The 25,796-nt window shown below is 61.4% G+C and overlaps 1 protein-coding gene across 1 annotated transcript in view; it reads right to left on the reverse strand.

The window, feature by feature from the left end:
* Positions 1-21,592, reverse strand: part of LOC140405376 (dynactin subunit 2-like) — a 56,712-nt gene extending 35,120 nt beyond the window's left edge. The window contains 2 exon segments of the mRNA XM_072493702.1: positions 17,165-17,233; positions 21,415-21,592. Coding sequence (XP_072349803.1) covers positions 17,165-17,233; positions 21,415-21,450 — 105 coding nt within the window. The 5' untranslated portion in view covers positions 21,451-21,592.
* Between the last annotated feature and the right edge of the window lie 4,204 nt (positions 21,593-25,796).

Consider the following 25,796-nt stretch of genomic DNA (forward strand, 5'->3'; position numbering starts at 1 on the left):
TCCCTATCTCTGTCACCTCCTCCAGTCCCCCTACACCCCTCCCTATCTCTGTAACCTCCTCCAGTCCCCCTACACCCCTCCATATCTCTGTAACCTCCTCCAGCCCCTACACCCCTCCCTCTCTCTGTAACCTCCTCCAGCCCCCTACACCCCTCCCTATCTCTGTAACCTCCTCCAGCCCCCTACACCCCTCCCTATCTCTGTAACCTCCTCCAGCCCCCTACAACCCTCCCTATCTCTGTAACCTGCTCCAGCCCCCCCTACACCCCTCCCTATCTCCATAACCTCCTCCAGCCCCCTACACCCCTCCCTATCTCTGTAACCTCCTCCAGCCCCCTACACCCCTCCCAATCTGTGTAACCTCCTCCAGTCCCCCTACACCCCTCCCTATCTCTGTAACCTCCTCCAGCACCGTACATCCCTCCCTATCTCTGTAACCACCTCCAGCCCCGACACCCCTCCCTATCTCTCTAACCCCCTCCAGCCCCCTACAACCCCTCCCAATCTGTATAACTTCCTCCAGTCCCCCTACACCCCTCCATATCTCTGTAACCTCCTCCAGTCCCCTACACCCCTCCCTATCTCTGTAACCTCGTCCAGCCCCCCTCCAACGCTCCCTATCTCTGTAACCTCCTCCAGCCCCCTACACCCCTCCCTATCTCTGTAACCTCCTCCAGCCCCTACAACACTCCCTATCTCTGTAACCTCCTCCAGCCCCCTACAACCCTCCCTATCTCTGTAACCTCCTCCAGCCCCCCTACAACCCCTCCCTATCTCTAACCTCCTCCAGTCCCCCTACAACCCTCCCTATCTCTAACCTCCTCCAGCACCCGACAACCCTCCCAGTCTCTGTAACCTCCTCCAGCCCCTTACACCCCTCCCTATCTCTGTAACCTCCTCCAGTTCCCTACACCCCTCCCTATCTCTGTAACCTCCTCCAGCCCCGACACCCCTCCCTATCTCTGTAACCTCCTCCAGTCCCCTACACCCCTCCCTATCTCTGTAACCTCCTCCAGTCCCCTACAATGCTCCCTATCTCTGGAACCTCCTCCAGCCCCCGACACCCTCCCTATCTCTGTCACCTCCTCCAGCCCCTACAACACTCCCTATCTCTGTAACCTCCTCCAGTCCCCTACACCCCTCCCTATATATGTAACCACCTCCAGCCCCTACACATCTCCCTATCTCTGTAACCTCCTCCAGCCCCTACACCCCTCCCTATCTCTGTAACCTCCTCCAGTCCCCAACACCCCTCCCTATCTCTGTAACCTCCTCCAGCCCCTACACCCCACCCTATCCCTGTAACCTCCTCCAGCCCCCTACACCCCTCCCTATCTCTGTAACCTCCTCCAGCCCCCTACAGCCTTCCCCATCTCTGTAACCTCCTCCAGCCCCCTACACCCCTCCCTATCTCTGTAACCTCCTCCAGCTCTCTACACCCCTCCCTATCTTTGTAACCTCCTCCAGCCCCTACACCCCTCCCTATCTCTGTAACCTCCTCCAGCCCCCTACACCCTCCCTATCTCTTTAACCTCCTCCAGCCCCTCCAACCCTCCTTATCACTGTAACCTCCTCCAGCCCCCTACACCCCTCCCTATCTCTGTAACCTCCTCCAGCCCCCTACACCCCTCCCTATCTCTGTAACCTCCTCCAGCCCCTCCAACCATCACTATCTCTGTAACCTCCTCCAGTCCCCCTACACCCCTCCTTATCTCTGTAACCTCCTCCAGTCCCCTACACCCCTCCCTATCTCTGTAACCACCTCCAGCCCCTACACATCTCCCTATCTCTGTAACCTCCTCCAGCCCCTACACCCCTCCCTATCTCTGTAACCTCCTCCAGTCCCCGACACCCCTCCCTATCTCTGTAACCTCCTCCAGCCCCCTACAGCCCTCCCCATCTCTGTAACCTCCTCCAGCCCCCTACACCCCTCCCTATCTCTGAAACCTCCTCCAGCTCTCTACACCCCTCGCTATCTCTGTAACCTCCTCCAGCCCCTACACCCCACCCTATCTCTGTAACCTCCTCCAGCCCCCTACACCCCTCCCTATCTCTGTAACCTCCTCCAGCCCCCTACACCCCTCCCTATCTCTGTAACCTCCTCCAGTCCCCCTACACCCCTCCCTATCTCTGTAACCTCCTCCAGTCCCCCTCCACCCCTCCATATCTCTGTAACCTCCTCCAGTCCCCTCCCTATCTCTGTAACCTCCTCCAGCCCCCCTACAACCCTCCCTATCTCTAACCTCCTCCAGCCCCCGACAACCCTCCCTGTCTCTGTAATCTCCTCCAGTCCCCCTACAACCCTCCCTATCTCTAACCTCCTCCAGCACCCGACAACCCTCCCAGTCTCTGTAACCTCCTCCAGCCCCCTACACCCCTCCCTATCTCTGTAACCTCCTCCAGTTCCCTACACCCCTCCCTATCTCTGTAACCTCCTCCAGCCCCGACACCCCTCCCTATCTCTGTAACCTCCTCCAGTCCCCTACACCCCTCCCTATCTCTGTAACCTCCTCCAGTCCCCTACAATGCTCCCTATCTCTGGAACCACCTCCAGCCCCCGACACCCTCCCTATCTCTGTAACCTCCTCCAGCCCCGACAACCCTCCCTATCTCTGTAACCTCCTCCAGCCCCCTACACCCCTCCCTATCTCCGTAACCTCCTCCAGCCCCCTACACCCCTCCCTATCTCTGTAACCTCCTCCAGCCCCGTACACCCCTCCCTATCTCTGGAACCACCTCCAGCCCCTACACCCCTCCCTATCTCTGTAACCTCCTCCAGCCCCCTACACCCCTCCCTATCTCTGTAACCTCCTCCAGCCCCCTACACCCCTCCCTATCTCTGTAACGTCCTCCAGTCCCCCTACACCCCTCCCTATCTCTGTAACCTCCTCCAGTCCCCCTCCACCCCTCCATATCTCTGTAACCTCCTCCAGTCCCCTTCCTATCTCTGTAACCTCCTCCAGCCCCCCTACAACCCTCCCTATCTCTAACCTCCTCCAGCCCCCGACAACCCTCCCTGTCTCTGTAACCTCCTCCAGCCCCGACAACCCTCCCTATCTCTGTAACCTCCTCCAGCCCCCTACACCCCTCCCTATCTCTGTAACCTCCTCCAGCCCCCTACACCCATCCCTATCTCAGTAACCTCCTCCAGCCCCCTACACCCATCCCTATCTCTGGAAACTCCTCCAGCCCCCTACAACCCTCCCCATCTGTGTCACCTCCTCCTGCCCCCTACACCCCTCCCTATCTCTGTAACCTCCTCCAGCCCCTACAACCATCCCTATCTCTGTAACCTCCTCCAGGCCCCTACAACCCTCCCTATCTCTGTAACCTCCTCCAGCCCCCCTACAACCCTCCCTATCTCTCTAACCTCCTCCAGCCCCCGACAACCTTCCTCGTCTCGGTAACCTCCTCCAGGCCCCTACAACCCTCCCTATCTCTGTAACCTCCTCCAGCCCCCCTACAACCCTCCCTATCTCTAACCTCCTCCAGCCCCCGACAACCCTCCCTGTCTCTGTAACCTCCTCCAGTCCCCCTACAACCCTCCCTATCTCTAACCTCCTCCAGCACCCGACAACCCTCCCAGTCTCTATAACCTCCTCCAGCCCCCTACACCCCTCCCTATCTCTGTAACCTCCTCCAGTCCCCTACACCCCTCCCTATCTCTGTTACCTCCTCCAGCCCCTACAACACTCCCTATCTCTGTAACCTCCTCCACCCCCCTACACCCCTCCCTATCTCTGTAACCTCCTCCAGCCCCCTACACCCTTCCCTATCTCTGTAACTTCCTCCAGCCCCTACACCCCTCCCTATCTTTGTAACCTCCTCCAGTCCCTACACCCCTCCCTATCTCTGTAACCTCCTCCAGCCCCCTACAACCCTCCCTATCTCTGTAACCTCCTACAGCCCCCTACACCCCTCCCTATCTCTGTAACCTCCTCCAGCCCCCTACACCCCTCCCTATCTCTGTAACCTCCTCCAGCCCCTACACCCCTCCCTATCTTTGTAACCTCCTCCAGTCTCTACACCCCTCCCTATCTCTGTAACCTCCTCCAGTCCCCCTACACCCCTCCCTATCTCTGTAACCTCCTCCAGTCCCCCTACACCCCTCCATATCTCTGTAACCTCCTCCAGCCCCTACACCCCTCCCTCTCTCTGTAACCTCCTCCAGCCCCCTACACCCCTCCCTATCTCTGTAACCTCCTCCAGCCCCCTACAACCCTCCCTATCTCTGTAACCTGCTCCAGCCCCCCCTACACCCCTCCCTATCTCCATAACCTCCTCCAGCCCCCTACACCCCTCCCTATCTCTGTAACCTCCTCCAGCCCCCTACACCCCTCCCAATCTGTGTAACCTCCTCCAGTCCCCCTACACCCCTCCCTATCTCTGTAACCTCCTCCAGCACCGTACATCCCTCCCTATCTCTGTAACCACCTCCAGCCCCGACACCCCTCCCTATCTCTCTAACCCCCTCCAGCCCCCTACACCCCTCCCAATCTGTATAACTTCCTCCAGTCCCCCTACACCCCTCCATATCTCTGTAACCTCCTCCAGTCCCCTACACCCCTCCCTATCTCTGTAACCTCGTCCAGCCCCCCTCCAACGCTCCCTATCTCTGTAACCTCCTCCAGCCCCCTACACCCCTCCCTATCTCTGTAACCTCCTCCAGCCCCTACAACACTCCCTATCTCTGTAACCTCCTCCAGCCCCCTACAACCCTCCCTATCTCTGTAACCTCCTCCAGCCCCCCTACAACCCTCCCTATCTCTAACCTCCTCCAGTCCCCCTACAACCCTCCCTATCTCTAACCTCCTCCAGCACCCGACAACCCTCCCAGTCTCTGTAACCTCCTCCAGCCCCTTACACCCCTCCCTATCTCTGTCACCTCCTCCAGTTCCCTACACCCCTCCCTATCTCTGTAACCTCCTCCAGCCCCGACACCCCTCCCTATCTCTGTAACCTCCTCCAGTCCCCGACACCCCTCCCTATCTCTGTAACCTCCTCCAGTCCCCTACAATGCTCCCTATCTCTGGAACCTCCTCCAGCCCCCGACACCCTCCCTATCTCTGTCACCTCCTCCAGCCCCTACAACACTCCCTATCTCTGTAACCTCCTCCAGTCCCCTACACCCCTCCCTATATATGTAACCACCTCCAGCCCCTACACATCTCCCTATCTCTGTAACCTCCTCCAGCCCCTACACCCCTCCCTATCTCTGTAACCTCCTCCAGTCCCCAACACCCCTCCCTATCTCTGTAACCTCCTCCAGCCCCTACACCCCACCCTATCCCTGTAACCTCCTCCAGCCCCCTACACCCCTCCCTATCTCTGTAACCTCCTCCAGCCCCCTACAGCCTTCCCCATCTCTGTAACCTCCTCCAGCCCCCTACACCCCTCCCTATCTCTGTAACCTCCTCCAGCTCTCTACACCCCTCCCTATCTTTGTAACCTCCTCCAGCCCCTACACCCCTCCCTATCTCTGTAACCTCCTCCAGCCCCCTACACCCTCCCTATCTCTTTAACCTCCTCCAGCCCCTCCAACCCTCCTTATCACTGTAACCTCCTCCAGCCCCCTACACCCCTCCCTATCTCTGTAACCTCCTCCAGCCCCCTACACCCCTCCCTATCTCTGTAACCTCCTCCAGCCCCTCCAACCATCACTATCTCTGTAACCTCCTCCAGTCCCCCTACACCCCTCCTTATCTCTGTAACCTCCTCCAGTCCCCTACACCCCTCCCTATCTCTGTAACCACCTCCAGCCCCTACACATCTCCCTATCTCTGTAACCTCCTCCAGCCCCTACACCCCTCCCTATCTCTGTAACCTCCTCCAGTCCCCGACACCCCTCCCTATCTCTGTAACCTCCTCCAGCCCCCTACAGCCCTCCCCATCTCTGTAACCTCCTCCAGCCCCCTACACCCCTCCCTATCTCTGAAACCTCCTCCAGCTCTCTACACCCCTCGCTATCTCTGTAACCTCCTCCAGCCCCTACACCCCACCCTATCTCTGTAACCTCCTCCAGCCCCCTACACCCCTCCCTATCTCTGTAACCTCCTCCAGCCCCCTACACCCCTCCCTATCTCTGTAACCTCCTCCAGTCCCCCTACACCCCTCCCTATCTCTGTAACCTCCTCCAGTCCCCCTCCACCCCTCCATATCTCTGTAACCTCCTCCAGTCCCCTCCCTATCTCTGTAACCTCCTCCAGCCCCCCTACAACCCTCCCTATCTCTAACCTCCTCCAGCCCCCGACAACCCTCCCTGTCTCTGTAATCTCCTCCAGTCCCCCTACAACCCTCCCTATCTCTAACCTCCTCCAGCACCCGACAACCCTCCCAGTCTCTGTAACCTCCTCCAGCCCCCTACACCCCTCCCTATCTCTGTAACCTCCTCCAGTTCCCTACACCCCTCCCTATCTCTGTAACCTCCTCCAGCCCCGACACCCCTCCCTATCTCTGTAACCTCCTCCAGTCCCCTACACCCCTCCCTATCTCTGTAACCTCCTCCAGTCCCCTACAATGCTCCCTATCTCTGGAACCTCCTCCAGCCCCCGACACCCTCCCTATCTCTGTCACCTCCTCCAGCCCCGACAACCCTCCCTATCTCTGTAACCTCCTCCAGCCCCCTACACCCTTCCCTATCTCTGTAACTTCCTCCAGCCCCTACACCCCTCCCTATCTTTGTAACCTCCTCCAGTCCCTACACCCCTCCCTATCTCTGTAACCTCCTCCAGCCCCCTACAACCCTCCCTATCTCTGTAACCTCCTACAGCCCCCTACACCCCTCCCTATCTCTGTAACCTCCTCCAGCCCCCTACACCCCTCCCTATCTCTGTAACCTCCTCCAGCCCCTACACCCCTCCCTATCTTTGTAACCTCCTCCAGTCTCTACACCCCTCCCTATCTCTGTAACCTCCTCCAGTCCCCCTACACCCCTCCCTATCTCTGTAACCTCCTCCAGTCCCCCTACACCCCTCCATATCTCTGTAACCTCCTCCAGCCCCTACACCCCTCCCTCTCTCTGTAACCTCCTCCAGCCCCCTACACCCCTCCCTATCTCTGTAACCTCCTCCAGCCCCCTACAACCCTCCCTATCTCTGTAACCTGCTCCAGCCCCCCCTACACCCCTCCCTATCTCCATAACCTCCTCCAGCCCCCTACACCCCTCCCTATCTCTGTAACCTCCTCCAGCCCCCTACACCCCTCCCAATCTGTGTAACCTCCTCCAGTCCCCCTACACCCCTCCCTATCTCTGTAACCTCCTCCAGCACCGTACATCCCTCCCTATCTCTGTAACCACCTCCAGCCCCGACACCCCTCCCTATCTCTCTAACCCCCTCCAGCCCCCTACACCCCTCCCAATCTGTATAACTTCCTCCAGTCCCCCTACACCCCTCCATATCTCTGTAACCTCCTCCAGTCCCCTACACCCCTCCCTATCTCTGTAACCTCGTCCAGCCCCCTCCAACGCTCCCTATCTCTGTAACCTCCTCCAGCCCCCTACACCCCTCCCTATCTCTGTAACCTCCTCCAGCCCCTACAACACTCCCTATCTCTGTAACCTCCTCCAGCCCCCTACAACCCTCCCTATCTCTGTAACCTCCTCCAGCCCCCCTACAACCCTCCCTATCTCTAACCTCCTCCAGTCCCCCTACAACCCTCCCTATCTCTAACCTCCTCCAGCACCCGACAACCCTCCCAGTCTCTGTAACCTCCTCCAGCCCCTTACACCCCTCCCTATCTCTGTCACCTCCTCCAGTTCCCTACACCCCTCCCTATCTCTGTAACCTCCTCCAGCCCCGACACCCCTCCCTATCTCTGTAACCTCCTCCAGTCCCCGACACCCCTCCCTATCTCTGTAACCTCCTCCAGTCCCCTACAATGCTCCCTATCTCTGGAACCTCCTCCAGCCCCCGACACCCTCCCTATCTCTGTCACCTCCTCCAGCCCCTACAACACTCCCTATCTCTGTAACCTCCTCCAGTCCCCTACACCCCTCCCTATATATGTAACCACCTCCAGCCCCTACACATCTCCCTATCTCTGTAACCTCCTCCAGCCCCTACACCCCTCCCTATCTCTGTAACCTCCTCCAGTCCCCAACACCCCTCCCTATCTCTGTAACCTCCTCCAGCCCCTACACCCCACCCTATCCCTGTAACCTCCTCCAGCCCCCTACACCCCTCCCTATCTCTGTAACCTCCTCCAGCCCCCTACAGCCTTCCCCATCTCTGTAACCTCCTCCAGCCCCCTACACCCCTCCCTATCTCTGTAACCTCCTCCAGCTCTCTACACCCCTCCCTATCTTTGTAACCTCCTCCAGCCCCTACACCCCTCCCTATCTCTGTAACCTCCTCCAGCCCCCTACACCCTCCCTATCTCTTTAACCTCCTCCAGCCCCTCCAACCCTCCTTATCACTGTAACCTCCTCCAGCCCCCTACACCCCTCCCTATCTCTGTAACCTCCTCCAGCCCCCTACACCCCTCCCTATCTCTGTAACCTCCTCCAGCCCCTCCAACCATCACTATCTCTGTAACCTCCTCCAGTCCCCCTACACCCCTCCTTATCTCTGTAACCTCCTCCAGTCCCCTACACCCCTCCCTATCTCTGTAACCACCTCCAGCCCCTACACATCTCCCTATCTCTGTAACCTCCTCCAGCCCCTACACCCCTCCCTATCTCTGTAACCTCCTCCAGTCCCCGACACCCCTCCCTATCTCTGTAACCTCCTCCAGCCCCCTACAGCCCTCCCCATCTCTGTAACCTCCTCCAGCCCCCTACACCCCTCCCTATCTCTGAAACCTCCTCCAGCTCTCTACACCCCTCGCTATCTCTGTAACCTCCTCCAGCCCCTACACCCCACCCTATCTCTGTAACCTCCTCCAGCCCCCTACACCCCTCCCTATCTCTGTAACCTCCTCCAGCCCCCTACACCCCTCCCTATCTCTGTAACCTCCTCCAGTCCCCCTACACCCCTCCCTATCTCTGTAACCTCCTCCAGTCCCCCTCCACCCCTCCATATCTCTGTAACCTCCTCCAGTCCCCTCCCTATCTCTGTAACCTCCTCCAGCCCCCCTACAACCCTCCCTATCTCTAACCTCCTCCAGCCCCCGACAACCCTCCCTGTCTCTGTAATCTCCTCCAGTCCCCCTACAACCCTCCCTATCTCTAACCTCCTCCAGCACCCGACAACCCTCCCAGTCTCTGTAACCTCCTCCAGCCCCATACACCCCTCCCTATCTCTGTAACCTCCTCCAGTTCCCTACACCCCTCCCTATCTCTGTAACCTCCTCCAGCCCCGACACCCCTCCCTATCTCTGTAACCTCCTCCAGTCCCCTACACCCCTCCCTATCTCTGTAACCTCCTCCAGTCCCCTACAATGCTCCCTATCTCTGGAACCTCCTCCAGCCCCCGACACCCTCCCTATCTCTGTCACCTCCTCCAGCCCCGACAACCCTCCCTATCTCTGTAACCTCTTCCAGCCCCCTACACCCCTCCCTATCTCTGTAACCTCCTCCAGCCCCCTACACCCATCCCTATCTCAGTAACCTCCTCCAGCCCCCTACACCCATCCCTATCTCTGGAAACTCCTCCAGCCCCCTACAACCCTCCCCATCTGTGTCACCTCCTCCAGCCCCTACACCCCTCCCTATCTCTGTAACCTCCTCCAGCCCCTACAACCATCCCTATCTCTGTAACCTCCTCCAGGCCCCTACAACCCTCCCTATCTCTGTAACCTCCTCCAGCCCCCCTACAACCCTCCCTATCTCTAACCTCCTCCAGCCCCCGACAACCTTCCTCGTCTCTGTAACCTCCTCCAGGCCCCTACAACCCTCCCTATCTCTGTAACCTCCTCCAGCCCCCCTACAACCCTCCCTATCTCTAACCTCCTCCAGCCCCCGACAACCCTCCCTGTCTCTGTAACCTCCTCCAGTCCCCCTACAATCCTCCCTATCTCTAACCTCCTCCAGCACCCGACAACCCTCCCAGTCTCTGTAACCTCCTCCAGCCCCCTACACCCCTCCCTATCTCTGTAACCTCCTCCAGTCCCCTACACCCCTCCCTATCTCTGTAACCTCCTCCAGCCCCTACAACACTCCCTATCTCTGTAACCTCCTCCACCCCCCTACACCCCTCCCTATCTCTGTCACCTCCTCCAGCCCCCTACACCCTTCCCTATCTCTGTAACTTCCTCCAGCCCCTACACCCCTCCCTATCTTTGTAACCTCCTCCAGTCCCTACACCCCTCCCTATCTCTGTAACCTCCTCCAGCCCCCTACAACCCTCCCTATCTCTGTAACCTCCTACAGCCCCCTACACCCCTCCCTATCTCTGTAACCTCCTCCAGCCCCCTACACCCCTCCCTATCTCTGTAACCTCCTCCAGCCCCTACACCCCTCCCTATCTTTGTAACCTCCTCCAGTCTCTACACCCCTCCCTATCTCTGTAACCTCCTCCAGTCCCCCTACACCCCTCCCTATCTCTGTAACCTCCTCCAGTCCCCCTACACCCCTCCATATCTCTGTAACCTCCTCCAGCCCCTACACCCCTCCCTCTCTCTGTAACCTCCTCCAGCCCCCTACACCCCTCCCTATCTCTGTAACCTCCTCCAGCCCCCTACAACCCTCCCTATCTCTGTAACCTGCTCCAGCCCCCCCTACACCCCTCCCTATCTCCATAACCTCCTCCAGCCCCCTACACCCCTCCCTATCTCTGTAACCTCCTCCAGCCCCCTACACCCCTCCCAATCTGTGTAACCTCCTCCAGTCCCCCTACACCCCTCCCTATCTCTGTAACCTCCTCCAGCCCCGTACATCCCTCCCTATCTCTGTAACCACCTCCAGCCCCGACACCCCTCCCTATCTCTCTAACCCCCTCCAGCCCCCTACACCCCTCCCAATCTGTATAACCTCCTCCAGTCCCCCTACACCCCTCCATATCTCTGTAACCTCCTCCAGTCCCCTACACCCCTCCCTATCTCTGTAACCTCGTCCAGCCCCCCTCCAACGCTCCCTATCTCTGTAACCTCCTCCAGCCCCCTACACCCCTCCCTATCTCTGTAACCTCCTCCAGCCCCTACAACACTCCCTATCTCTGTAACCTCCTCCAGCCCCCTACAACCCTCCCTATCTCTGTAACCTCCTCCAGCCCCCCTACAACCCTCCCTATCTCTAACCTCCTCCAGCACCCGACAACCCTCCCAGTCTCTGTAACCTCCTCCAGCCCCTTACACCCCTCCCTATCTCTGTAACCTCCTCCAGTTCCCTACACCCCTCCCTATCTCTGTAACCTCCTCCAGCCCCGACACCCCTCCCTATCTCTGTAACCTCCTCCAGTCCCCTACACCCCTGCCTATCTCTGTAACCTCCTCCAGTCCCCTACAATGCTCCCTATCTCTGGAACCTCCTCCAGCCCCCGACACCCTCCCTATCTCTGTAACCTCCTCCAGCCCCTACAACACTCCCTATCTCTGTAACCTCCTCCAGTCCCCTACACCCCTCCCTATATATGTAACCACCTCCAGCCCCTACACATCTCCCTATCTCTGTAACCTCCTCCAGCCCCTACACCCCTCCCTATCTCTGTAACCTCCTCCAGTCCCCGACACCCCTCCCTATCTCTGTAACCTCCTCCAGCCCCTACACCCCACCCTATCCCTGTAACCTCCTCCAGCCCCCTACACCCCTCCCTATCTCTGTAACCTCCTCCAGCCTTCCCCATCTCTGTAACCTCCTCCAGCCCCCTACACCCCTCCCTATCTCTGTAACCTCCTCCAGCTCTCTACACCCCTCCCTATCTTTGTAACCTCCTCCAGCCCCTACACCCCTCCCTATCTCTGTAACCTCCTCCAGCCCCCTACACCCTCCCTATCTCTTTAACCTCCTCCAGCCCATCCAACCCTCCTTATCACTGTCACCTCCTCCAGCCCCCTACACCCCTCCCTATCTCTGTAACCTCCTCCAGCCCCCTACACTCCTCCCTATCTCTGTAACCTCCTCCAGCCCCTCCAACCATCACTATCTCTGTAACCTCCTCCAGTCCCCCTACACCCCTCCTTATCTCTGTAACCTCCTCCAGTCCCCTACACCCCTCCCTATCTCTGTAACCACCTCCAGCCCCTACACATCTCCCTATCTCTGTAACCTCCTCCAGCCCCTACACCCCTCCCTATCTCTGTAACCTCCTCCAGTCCCCGACACCCCTCCCTATCTCTGTAACCTCCTCCAGCCCCCTACACCCCTCCCTATCTCTGAAACCTCCTCCAGCTCTCTACACCCCTCGCTATCTCTGTAACCTCCTCCAGCCCCTACACCCCACCCTATCTCTGTAACCTCCTCCAGCCCCCTACAGCCCTCCCCATCTCTGTAACCTCCTCCAGCCCCCTACACCCCTCCCCATCTCTGAAACCTCCTCCAGCTCTCTACACCCCTCGCTATCTCTGTAACCTCCTCCAGCCCCTACACCCCACCCTATCTCTGTAACCTCCTCCAGCCCCCGACAACCCTCCCTATCTCTGTAACCTCCTCCAGCCCCCTACAACCCTCCCTATCTCTGTAACCTCCTCCAGCCACCCTCCAACGCTCCCTATCTCTGTAACCTCCTCCAGCCCCCTACACCCCTCCCTATCTCTGTAACCTCCTCCAGCCCCTACAACACTCCCTATCTCTGTAACCTCCTCCAGCCCCCTACTACCCTCCCTATCTCTGTAACCTCCTCCAGCCCCCCGACAACCCTCCCTATCTCTAACCTCCTCCAGCCCCCGACAACCCTCCCTGTCTCTGTAACCTCCTCCAGTCCCCCTACAACCCTCCCTATCTCTAACCTCCTCCAGCACCCGACAATCCTCCCAGTCTCTGTAACCTCCTCCAGCCCCCTACACCCCTCCCTATCTCTGTAACCTCCTCCAGCCCCTACACCCCTCCCTATCTCTGTAACCTCCTCCAGTCCCCTACACCCCTCCCTATCTCTGTAACCTCCTCCAGTCCCCTACACCCCTCCCTATCTCTGTAACCTCCTCCAGTCACCCTACACCCCTCCCTATCTCTGTAACCTCCTCCAGTCCCCTACATCCCTCCCTATCTCTGTAACCTCCTCCAGTCCCCTACACCCCTCCCTATCTCTGTAACCTCCTCCAGTCCCCTACAACGCTCCCTATCTCTGTAACCTCCTCCAGCCCCCGACACCCTCCCTATCTCTGTCACCTCCTCCAGCCCCGACAACCCTCCCTATCTCTGTAACCTCCTCCAGCCCCCTACACCCCTCCCTATCTCTGTAACCTCCTCCAGCCCCCTGCACCCATCCCTATCTCTGGAAACTCCTCCAGCCCCCTACAACCCTCCCTATCTGTGTAACCTCCTCCAGCCCCCTCCACCCCTCCCTATCTCTGTTACCTCCTCCAGCCCCCGACACCCTCCCTATCTCTGTAACCTCCTCCAGGCCCCCTCCAACACTCCCTATCTCTGTAACCTCCTCCAGGACCCTACAACCCTCCCTATCTCTGTAACCTCCTCCAGTCCCCCTACAACCCTCCCTATCTCTAACCTCCTCCAGCACCCGACAACCCTCCCAGTCTCTGTAACCTCCTCCAGCCCCCCTACAACCCTCCCTCTCTGTAACCTCCTCCAGCCCCCCTACAACGCTCCCTATCTCTGTAACCTCCTCCAGCCCCGACACCTCTCCCTATCTCTGTAACCTCCTCCAGCCCCGACAACCCTCCCTATCTCTGTCACCTCCTCCAGCCCCTCCGACACCCCTCCCCATCTCTGAAACCTCCTCCAGTCCCCTACACCCTCCTCATCTCTGTAACCTCCTCCAGCCCCTACACCCCTCCCCATCTCTGTAACCTCCTCCAGCCCGCTACACCCCTCCCTATCTCTGTAACCTCCTCCAGCCCCTACAACCATCCCTATCTCTGTAACCTCTTCCAGTTCCCCTACACCCCTCCCTATCTCTGTAACCTCCTCCAGCCCCTACAACACTCCCTATCTCTGTAACCTCCTCCAGCCCCCTACAACCCTCAGCCCCCTACAACCCTCCCTATCTCTAACCTCCTCCAGCCCCCGACAACCCTCCCTGTCTCTGTAACCTCCTCCAGCCCCCTACACCCCTCCCTATCTCTGTAACCTCCTCCAGTCCCCTACACCCCTCCCTATCTCTGTAACCTCCTCCAGCCCCTACACCCCTCCCTATCTCTGTAACCTCCTCCAGTCCCCTACACCCCTCCCTATCTCTGTAACCTCCTCCAGTCCCCTACAACGCTCCCTATCTCTGTAACCTCCTCCAGCCCCCGACACCCTCCCTATCTCTGTCACCTCCTCCAGCCCCGACAACCCTCCCTATCTCTGTAACCTCCTCCAGCCCCCTACACCCCTCCCTATCTCTGTAACCTCCTCCAGCCCCCTACACCCATCCCTATCTCAGTAACCTCCTCCAGCCCCCTACACCCATCCCTATCTCTGGAAACTCCTCCAGCCCCCTACAACCCTCCCTATCTGTGTAACCTCCTCCAGCCCCCTACACCCCTCCCTATCTCTGTAACCTCCTCCAGGCCCCCTCCAACGCTCCCTATCTCTGTAACCTCCTCCAGTCCCCCTACACCCCTCCCTATCTCTGTAACCTCCTCCAGCCCCCTACAACCCTCCCTATCTCTGTAACCTCCTCCAGCCACTACAACCCTCCCTATCACTGTAACCTCATCCAGCCCCCTGCACCCCTCCCTATCTCTGTAACCTCCTCCAGCCCCAGTACATCCCTCCCTATCTCTGTAACCTCCTCCAGCCCCCTACACTCCTCCCTATCTCTGTCACCTCCTCCAGCCCCCTACATCCCTCCCTATCTCTGTAACCTCCTCCAGCCCCACTACATCCCTCCCTATCTCTGTAACCTCCTCCAGCCTCCCTACACCCCTCCCTATCTCTGTAACCTCCTCCAGCCCCCCTACAACCCTCCCTATCTCTAACCTCCTCCAGCCCCCGACAACCTTCCTCGTCTCTGTAACCTCCTCCAGTCCCCCTACAACCATCACTATCTCTGTAACCTCCTCCAGTCCCCCGAGGGGGAGACGGGGGGAGGGGGAGACGGGGGGGAGGGGGAGACGGGGGGAGGGGGAGACGGGGGGGGGGGGGAGGGAGACGGGGGGGGGGGGAGGGAGACGGGGGGGGGGAGGGAGACGGGGGGGGGGAGGGAGACGGGGGGGGGGAGGGGGAGACGGGGGGGAGGGGGAGAGGAGGGGGAGATGGGGGGGAGAGCGAGACGGGGGGGGGAGAGCGAGACGGGGGGGAGAGCGAGACGGGGGGGGGGAGAGCGAGACGGGGGGGAGAGCGAGACGGGGGGGGGGAGAGCGAGACGGGGGGGGAGAGCGAGACGGGGGGGAGAGCGAGACGGGGGGGAGAGCGAGACGGGGGGGAGAGCGAGACGGGGGGGAGAGCGAGACGGGGGGGGAGAGCGAGACGGGGGGGAGAGCGAGACGGGGATGGGGGGAGCGAGACGGGGATGGGGGGAGCGAGACGGGGATGGGGGGAGCGAGACGGGGGGAGAGCGAGACGGGGATGGGGGGAGCGAGACGGGGGGAGAGCGAGACGGGGGGGGAGAGCGAGACGGGGGGGAGAGCGAGACGGGGGGGGAGAGCGAGACGGGGGGGGAGAGCGAGACGGGGGGGGAGAGCGAGACGGGGGGGGAGAGCGAGACGGGGGGGGAGAGCGAGACGGGGGGGGAGAGCGAGACGGGGGGGGAGAGCGAGACGGGGGGGGAGAGCGAGACGGGGGGGAGAGCGAGACGGGGGGGGAGAGCGAGACGGGGGGGAGAGCGAGACGGGGGGGGAGAGCGAGACGGGGAGGGGGGAGAGCGAGACGGGGAGGGGGGAGAGCGAGACGGGGAGGGGGGAGAGCGAGACGGGGAGGGGGGAGAGCGAGACGGGGAGGGGGGAGAGCGAGACGGGGAGGGGGGGAGAGCGAGACGGGGAGGGGGGAGAGCGAGACGGGGAGGGGGGAGAGCGAGACGGGGAGGGGGGAGAGCGAGACGGGGAGGGGGGAGAGCGAGACGGGGAGGGGGAGGGGCGAGACGGGGAGGGGGGGAGAGCGAGACGGGGAGGGGGGACGGGGAGGGGAGAGAGCGAGACGGGGAGGGGGGACGGGGAGGGGAGAGAGCGAGACGGGGAGGGGGGACGGGGAGGGGAGACAGGGATCACAAAGACCAAAGAAATGTACAGCACAGGAACAGGCCCTTCGGCCCTCCAAGCCCGTGCCGACCATGCTGCCCGACTAAACTACAATCTTCTACACTTCCTGGGTCCGTCTCCCTCTATTCCCATCCTATTCATGTATTTGTCAAGATGCCCCTTAAACGTCACTATCGTCCCTGCTTCCACCACCTCCTCCGGCAGCGAGTTCCAGGCACCCACTACCCTCTGTGTAAAGGTGGAGGGGAGCGCGAAGGGGCGGAGGGTGGGACGGGGTTGTCGAATCTGCCGCCTGGCTCGCTCTCGTGCACCCGGGGCATGCAAGACGCAGCAAACCAGGATGAGGGGGGGGGGGAGGTGGGGGGGGGAGGTGGGGGGGGGGGTGGTGGGGGGACACCGGGTCCACATGCAGAGCACCCGGTCGACAGGACATGCAGAGAACAGCGAGCGGAAATGTCCTTACTTGCGCAAACTACAATCCAGGAAAATAGCAAGGCGGGCGGGAGGGGGGGGAAAGCATTTTAATATTCGGTTAATAATTGAGGTCAGTCGCTGTGCACAGTGGGAGGGGGGGGCGACTGCGCATGGGGGGGGTGGGGGAGGCGGGGGGAGAGCCCCTTTCCCCCCTCTCCAATACCCCCGCTCTACACCCCCACCTGTCCGGCCCCCTTACCAGGGACGGACATGCGCAGGCGGCGGCACAGAGACCGAGGGGGTGGGGGGTGTCTCCCGTCGCAGGCGAGGAGGGGTGCGTCCAGGACGAGCCCCCCCCCCCCTGCTCTCGATCGACAAGCCGGCCCCCCCCCCCCAACCTCCGACACCCGCTCCCTCCGCGGCCGCGCGCTCCGTCCACGAGGCGGGAGCAGATTCAAAAAGGGGGTGGAGGAGAAAATAGGATGAATATCGGAAGGGGAGGGGGGGCGTTTAACCGCGATGCGCGCTCGGAGGCGAAGGGCGCGTTCCCCCCCCCCCTTCCCTCCAATCTCACCGTTTCGAACTGCGCCTGGTCGTCCTCGGGAAGATCACTGGTCTCGTACACGTCGGGCTCGTTGAAGGCCTGCGGGGGAAAGACACAAACGGGTCATCGCGGACTCTCTCCGACGGCCGGGGCGAGAGAGCCCTCCATCCCTTCCCCCCCCCACCGCGCGGGCAGGTTCTTCCTGACCCTCCTGAACGGGCCGCTCCTCGCGGCCGAGCTTGCCGTCCAGGGTTTCTGGGGAGCAGGTGTGCGCGCGGGGCGGGCAGTCCACGGGACGAAGTGAGGGGTGGGCATCCCACCCGACGACCGTAGCTGGCGACCCTGGGTGGGCTCCCGTGCCCGGGTCAGGGAGTTAATGAGGACGAGGTGAGGGGTGGGCGTCCCACCCGAGGACCGTAACAGGCGTCTCTGGGTGGGCTACCGAGCCCGGGTTAGGGAGTTAATGAGGACGAGGTGAGGGGGCGTCTCCCCAAGGAACGTAGACGGCGACCGTGGGTGGGCTCTGAGCCCGGGTCAGGGAGTTAATGAGAACGAGGTGAGGGGGCGTCTCCCCGAGGAACGTAGACGGCGACCATGGGTGGGCTCCCGAGCCTGGGGAGTTAATGAGAACGAGGTGAGGGGGCATCTCCCCGAGGAGCGTAGCCGGCGACCCTGGGTGGGCTCCCGAGCCTGGGGAGTTAATGAGGACGAGGTGAGGGGGCGTCTCCCCGAGGAACGTAGCCGGCAACTCTGGGAGGGCTCCCAAGCCCGGGGGCGGGGAGTTAATGAGGACGAGGTGAGGGGGGCATCTCCACGAGGACCGTAGCGACCCTGGGTGGGCTCCCGAGCCTGGGGACTGGGAGTTAATGAGGACAAGGTGAGGGGGTTGCGTCCCACCCGAGGACTGTACCTGGCGACCCTGGGTGGGCTCTGAGCCCGGGGGCGGGGAGTTACTGAGGACGAGGTGAGGGGGATTCTCCCCGAGGAGCGTAGCCGGCGACCCTGGGTGGGCTCCCGAGCCTGGGGAGTTAATGAGGACGAGGTGAGGGGGCGTCTCCCCGAGGAAAGTAGCCGGCGACCCTGGGTGGGCTCCCGAGTCCGGGGGCGGGGAGTTAATGAGGACAAGGTGAGGGGGCATTTCCCAGAGGAGCGTAGCCTGCGACCCTGGGTGGGCTCTGAGCCCGGGGGCGGGGAGTTAATGAGGCCGAGGTGAGTGGGCGTCTCCCCGAGGCGCGTAGCCGGCGACCCTGGGTGGGCTCCGAGCCCGGGAGCGGGGAGTTAATGAGGACGAGGTGAGAGGCATCTCGCCGAGGAGCGTAGCCGGCGACCCTGGGTGGGCTCCCGAGCCCGGGGGCGGGGAGTTAATGAGGACGAGGTGAGGGGGCATTTCCCAGAGGAGCGTAGCCGGCGACCCTGGTTGGGCTCCGAGCCCGGGGAGTTAATGAGGACGAGGTGAGAGGTGTCTCGCCGAGGAGCGTAGACGGCGACCGTGGGTGGGCTCCGAGCCCGGGATCGGGGAGTTAATGAGGACGAGGTGAGGGGGCATCTCCCGAGGAGCGTAGCCGGCGACCCTGGTTGGGCTCCGAGCCCGGGGAGTTAATGAGGACGAGGTGAGGGGGCATCTCCCCGAGGAGCGTAGCCGGCGACCCTGGGTGGGCTCCCGAGCCCGGGGAGTTAATGAGGGCGAGGTGAGGGGGCGTCTCCCCGAGGAGCGTAGCCGGCGACCCTGGGTGGGCTCCCGAGCCCAGGGGTGGGGAGTTGATGAGGTGAGGGGGCGTCTCCCCGAGCAGCGTAGCCGGCGACCCTGGGTGGGCTCCCGAGCCCGGGGAGTTAATGAGGACGAGGTGAGGGGGCATCTCCCCGAGCAGCGTAGCCGGCGACCCTGGGTGGGCTCCCGAGCCCGGGGAGTTAATGAGGACGAGGTGAGGGGGCGTCTCCCCGAGGAGCGTAGCCGGCGACCCTGGGTGGGCTCCCGAGCCCGGGGAGTTAATGAGGGCGAGGTGAGGGGGCGTCTCCCCGAGGAGCGTAGCCGGCGACCCTGGGTGGGCTCCCGAGCCCGGGGAGTTAATGAGGGCGAGGTGAGGGGGCGTCTCCCCGAGCAGCGTAGCCGGCGACCCTGGGTGGGCTCCCGAGCCCGGGGAGTTAATGAGGACGAGGTGAGGGGGCGTCTCCCCGAGGAGCGTAGCCGGCGACCCTGGGTGGGCTCCCGAGCCCGGGGAGTTAATGAGGGCGAGGTGAGGGGGCGTCTCCCCGAGCAGCGTAGCCGGCGACCCTGGGTGGACTCCCGAGCCCGGGGAGTTAATGAGGACGAGGTGAGGGGGCGTCTCCCCGAGGAGCGTAGCCGGCGACCCTGGGTGGGCTCCGAGCCCGGGGGCGGGGAGTTAATGAGGACGAGGTGAGGGGGAGTCTCCCCGAGGAACGTAGCCGGCGACCCTGGGTGGGCTCCGAGCCCGGGGGAGTTAATGAGGACGAGGTGAGGGGGCGTCTCCCCGAGGAGCGTAGCCGGCGACCCTGGGTGGGCTCCCGAGCCCGGGGAGTTAATGAGGACGAGGTGAGGGGGCGTCTCCCCGAGGAGCGTAGCCGGCGACCCTGGGTGGGCTCCGAGCCCGGGGAGTTAATGAGGACGAGGTGAGAGGGCGTCTCCCCGAGGAACGTAGCCGGCGACCCTGGGTGGGCTCCGAGCCCGGGGAGTTAATGAGGGCGAGGTGAGAGGGCGTCTCCCTGAGGAGCGTAGCCGGCGACCCTGGGTGGGCTCCGAGCCCGGGGCGGGGAGTTAATGAGGACGAGGTGAGGGGGAGTCTCCCCGAGGAGCGTAGCCGGCGACCCTGGGTGGGCTCCGAGCCCGGGGAGTTAATGAGGGCGAGGTGAGGGGGCGTCTCCCCGAGGAACGTAGCCGGCGACCCTGGGTGGGCTCCGAGCCCGGGGAGTTAATGAGGGCGAGGTGAGGGGGCGTCTCCCCGAGGAACGTAGCCGGCGACCCTGGGTGGGCTCCGAGCCCAGGGAGTTAATGAGGACGAGGTGAGGGGGCGTCTCCCTGAGGAGCGTAGCCGGCGACCCTGGGTGGGCTCCCGAGCCCGGGGAGTTAATGAGGACGAGGTGAGGGGGCGTCTCCCTGAGGAGCGTAGCCGGCGACCCTGGGTGGACTCAGAGTCCAGGGGCGTGGCTGGTGCTGAGGGGCGGGGCTGGGGCTCGGGGGGGGCGGAGCTGAGGCTCGGGGCTGGGGCTCAGGGGGCGGGGCTGAGGCTCGGGGGCGGGGCTGGTGCTGAGGCTCGGGGCTGAGGCTCAGGGGGCGGGGCTGAGTCTCAGGGGGCGGGGCTGAGGCTCAGGGGGCGGGGCTGGGGCTCAGGGGGCGGGGCTGGGGCTCAGGGGGCGGGGCTGTGGCTCGGGGGGCGGGGCTGGGGCTTGGGGGGCGGGGCTGAGGAGGGTGGGGCTGGGGCTCGGGGGGCAGGGCTGAGGAGGGTGGGGCTGAGGCTCAGGGGGCGGGGCTGGGGCTGGGGCTCAGGGGGCGGGGCTGGGGCTCAGGGGGCGGGGCTGGGGCTCAGGGGGCGGGGCTGAGGCTCGGGGGCGGGGCTGGGGCTCAGGGGGCGGGGCTGAGGAGGGTGGGGCTGGCGCAACCAGTTGGGGCTGACGGTTGGGGGCGGGGCCTGCACTGAGGGGCGTAGCTGGCGCTGAGGGGGCGTGGCTGGCACCGGAGGGGCGTGGCTGGCGCCGGAGGGGCGCGGCTGCCAATTCCAGTTGGGACTGCAGGTGGGCGTGGCCAGCGCAGGTGGGCGTGGCTGGCGCGGAGGGCCGTGGCTGGCGCCGGGGGGCGTGGCTGGCGCGGAGGGCCGTGGCTGGCGCCGGAGGGGGCGTGGCTGGCGCGGGAGGGGGCGTGTCCGGCGCCGACAGTTGGCCAGGCGGCAGCGGTTGGCTGGCGCCCAGGGAGGTGGCTGGCGCTGATGGGCGTGGCTGGCGCTGATGGGCGTGGCTGGCGCCGGGAGGCGTGGCTGCCGATTCCAGTTGGGACTGCTGGTGGGCGAGGCCGGCGCCGGGGGGCGTGGCTGGCGCTGATGGGCGTGGCTGGCGCTGATGGGCGTGGCTGGCGCCGGGGGGCGTGGCTTCCGCCGACGGGCGCGGCTGCCGATGACAGTTGGGACTGCTGGTGGGCGTGGCCAGCGCCGGGGGGCGTGGCTGGCGCTGAGGGGCGTGGCTGGCGCTGAGGGGCGTGTCCGGCGCCGATGGGCGGAGTTGGCGCCGGTCCGGGGCGGACGCCATCCGCCACCCCCCTCCCGTCTACTTACGATGCCCGGCAGGTTGGCGTACTTGGGGTCCGCCATTCTGTGGCAGGCCTCCGGAGCCGCTGTCTGGGGCTTAAAAGCGGGCGGATGAATAATAAACCCGCCTCCCCTCCGCGCTGCCGGCCTCGTCCCTCCCTCAGCCGGGCGCCGCAGCAAGATGGCGGCCGCCGCACCCTTTAACGGCGCGACGTCACCGCGTCGACGCGTCAGCGCGCCACACGCGTCTGGGTTGGCCTGCGGGCGTCGGGCGGACACGTCACCGCGCCGCACGCCTCACGTCGCTTTGCCGCAGGGCGCGCCGGGAGCTGTAGTTCCCACCTCTTCCTCCCCAGCCCTGCACTGGGGGGGACCAGCTGGGCTGGTGCTGCCCCCAGTGGGGAGGAGGTGGGGTGGGATACTGGATCCTTCATCCCACCAGAGGGCGGACAGATTGTGGGGCACGCACCCCCCCCCCCCGCCCAACCTCCCACAACGGCGCCCCCTTCCCCCAAGGAGGTTAGACGAGTACGTGAGGGAGGAGGGGGATAGAAAGATCGGGCTTCGTCCCCATGTATTGGAGGACGAGGCGGGGGTGGTGGGGTCGCGCCGTATCCCCAGCGACGGCGGGTCAGGGGGCGCCAGGAGGGGAGGTCAACAAAACTCGGGAGTCCTTGTGGACGATTCTCTTCAGGTTAACGAGCGGGTTCAGTCCGCAGTCGGGGAGGCAAATGCAATGTTAGCATTCACGTCGAGAGGGCCGGAATACAAGACCAGGGATGTACTCCTGAGGCTCTGCTCAGACCCCGTTTGGAGTATCGTGAGCGGTTTCGGGGGCCCCCCCGTGTCTAAGGAAGGACGGGCTGGGGCCTGGGAAAGGGGTCCAGAGGGAGGTTCGCGAGGACGATCCCCGGATCGAAGAGGTCGCCGTACGAGGAAGCGGTCGAGGACTCTGGGTCCGCACTCGTTGGGAGTTTAGAAGGACGGGGGGGGGGGGATCTTATTGAAACTTACAGGAGGCCCGGGATAGAGCGGACGTGGACGTTTCCACTTGTCGGGGAAGCGAGAAGCAGAGGACACCATCTCGGACTGAAGGCTTCAAAACAGAGACGGGGAGGAATTTCTCCAGCCAGAGGGGGGGGGGAATCTGCGGAACTCTTTGCCGCAGAAGGCTGTGGGGGCCAATTCACTGAGTGTCTTTAAGACAGAGATAGATCGGTTCCTGATCAATAAGGGGATCAGGGGTTATGGGGAGAAGGCAGGAGAATGGGGATGAGGAAAATATCAGCCATGGCGGAGCAGACTCGATGGGCCGAGTGGCCTAATTCTGCTCCAATGTCTTATGGTCTTAAAACTAAGGAGCCGGGTCCCTCCAGAACACCCCCCCCCCCCCCCGCCCCCGTCAACCATCTCCACCTCTGCCCGCTTCAACGGCGCCGTGGTGGAGATGGTTGACAGGGGCGGGGGGGGGGGGGGGCGTATGGCGGGTCCTGGAGGGACCTCTTTACCCATAGGGCGGCCAGATTGGGGGACCGCACACCGCCCCTCGCCGCCGCCCCCCCCCCCTCAAGACCCTTCCGTAAGGAGGGTGGGCGAGTACGTGAGGAAGGAGGGGGACAGAAAGACCGGCTCCGTAACCCACGGGTTGGAGGCTGAGGGGGGACGGCGGTGGGTCGGGTCTCCAGCAACAACGGGCGGGAGAACCCGATGGCGGGCGGGGTGCGGGCACGTGGACAAGGTGGCGAGGAAGGCATTCGGCAAGTTAGATTTTATTTTGCTTTAATTGCCTCTCTTGTAGCCACAAAGCTGGGCTGTCTTGCAATCTGTATAGAACATAGAGCATTCCAGCGCAGTACAGGCCCTTCGGCCCTCGATGTTGCGCCGACCTGTGAACCCACTCTAAAGCCCATCTACACTATTCCCTTATCGTCCATATGTCTATCCAATGACCATTTGAATGCCCTTAGTGTTGGCGAGTCCACTACTGTTGCAGGCAGGGCATTCCACCCCCTTACTACTCTCTGAGTAAAGAACCTACCTCTGACATCTGTCTTATATCTATCTCCCCTCAATTTAAAGCTACGTCCCCTCGTGCTAGACATCACCACCCGAGGGAAAAGGCTCTCACTGTCCACCCTATCCAATCCTCTGATCATCTTGTCTGCCTCAATTAAGTCACCTCTTCACCTTCTTCTCTCTAACGAAAACAGCCTCAAGCCTTTCCTCATAAGATCTTCCCTCCATACCAGGAAACATCCTGGTAAATCTCCTCTGCACCCTTTCCAATGCTTCCACATCCTTCCTATAATGCGGCGACCGGAATTGCACGCAATACTCCAAATGCGGCCGCACCAGAGTTTTGTACAGCTGCAACGTGACCTCATGGCTCCGAAACTCAATCCCTCTACCAATAAGATTGCAACAGGGTCTTGACCAACTGGGCCAGTGGGCCGGTGAATGGCAAAGGCAGTTTAATTTGGGGTAAATGTGAGGTGATGCATTTTGGTCGATCAAATCAGGGCAGGACCTACTCAGTTAATGGTAGGGAGTTGGGGTGAGTTACAGAACAAAGAGATCGAGGGGTACAGGTCCATAGCTCCTTGAAGGTGGAGTCGCAGGTGGACAGGGTGGTGAAGGAGGCATTCGGCATGCTTGGTTTTATTGGTCAGGACATTGAATACAGGAGTTGGGACGTCTTGTTCAAGTTGTACAAGACATTGGTAAGATCACACATGGAACACTGTGTTCAGTTCTGGTCACCCTATTATAGAAAGGATATTGTTAAACTAGAACATATGCACAGTAAGAAGTCTTACAACACCAGGCTAAAGTCCAACAGGTTTGTTTCGAATCACTAGCTTTCGGAGCGCTGCTCCTTCCTCAGGTGAAAGAGTGCAGAGGAGATTGACCAGGACTTGATGGTCTGAGTTATAAGGAGAGGCTGGATAGGCTGGGACCTTTCCCCTGGAGCGTAGGAGGCTTCAAAGAACAAAGAACAAAGAAAAGTACCGCACAAGAACAGGCCCTTCGGCCCTCCAAGCCCGTGCCGACCATGCTGCCCGACTAAACTACAATCTTCTACACTTCCTGGGTCCGTATCCCTCTATTCCCATCCTGTTCATGTATTTGTCAAGATGCCCCTTAAATGTCACTATCGTCCCTGCTTCCACCACCTCCTCCGGTAGCGAGTTCCAGGCACCCACTACCCTCTGCGTAAAAAACTTGCCTCGTACATCTCCTCTAAACCTTGCCCCTCGCACCTTAAACCTATGCCCCTTACTAATTGACCCCTCTACCCCGGGGAAAAGCCTCTGACTATCCACTCTGTCTATGCCCCTCATAATTTTGTAGACCTCTATCAGGTCGCCCCTCAACCTCCGTCGTTCCAGTGAGAACAAACCGAGTTTATTCAACCGCTCCTCATAGCTAATGCCCTCCATACCAGGCAACATCCTGGTAAATCTCTTCTGCACCCTCTCTAAAGCCTCCACATCCTTCTGGTAGTGTGGCGACCAGAATTGAACACTATACTCCAAGTGTGGCCTAACTAAGGTTCTATACAGCTGCAACATGACTTGCCAATTCTTATACTCAATGCCCCGGCCAATGGAGGCAAGCATGCCGTCGGCCTTCTTGACTACCTTCTCCACCTGTGTCGCCCCTTTCAGTGACCTGTGGACCTGTACTCCTAGATCTCTCTGACTTTCAATACTCTTGAGGGTTCTACCATTCGCTGTATATTCCCAACCTGCATTAGCCCTTCCAAAATGCATTACCTCACATTTGTCCGCATTAAACTCCAACTGCCATCTCTCCGCCCAAGTCTCCAGACGATCTAAATCCTGCTGTATCCTCCGACAGTCCTCATCGCTATCCGCAATTCCACCAACCTTTGTGTCGTCTGCAAAGCGTGGGCAGCATGGAGAAGCTGGGCTACTCGGCCTGTTTCCATCCTGTAAACATCTACGACTTGTTGTTGAGAACTCACCACTATTCTTAGAAGCCCCCCTCTACCAAAAAGGGCCGCTATTCTAAATGGTGAACAGGGATTCTCACTCCCTGACTCCGATGCAGACTTAGGTGGGTGCTATTCAGGTCAAACTATACTTTCAAGTTATCCCCCCGGTATAACCCATATCTTCACGGAAGAATTTTACCTACTTACCGCTTAGTAGCATCGATGTCCTGGGTTGCTAAGTCAGTAAAGTAGGCTAAAGGTTTCCGGTGTAGCCATCTGGGATGGCCACTTTCCGATTCCAAAATGGACACTTTGCAAAGATTGCAGGGAACATTCAGCCCATCGAGTCTGCACCGGCCCTTGGAAAGAGCACCCTACCCAAGGTCCACACCTCCACCCTATCCCCATAGCCCAGTAACCACCCCCCCCCCCAACACGAAGGGCAATTTTC

The sequence above is a fragment of the Scyliorhinus torazame genome, chromosome X, assembly GCF_047496885.1.
Source record: "Scyliorhinus torazame isolate Kashiwa2021f chromosome X, sScyTor2.1, whole genome shotgun sequence".
Taxonomy (NCBI): Eukaryota; Metazoa; Chordata; class Chondrichthyes; order Carcharhiniformes; family Scyliorhinidae; genus Scyliorhinus; species Scyliorhinus torazame.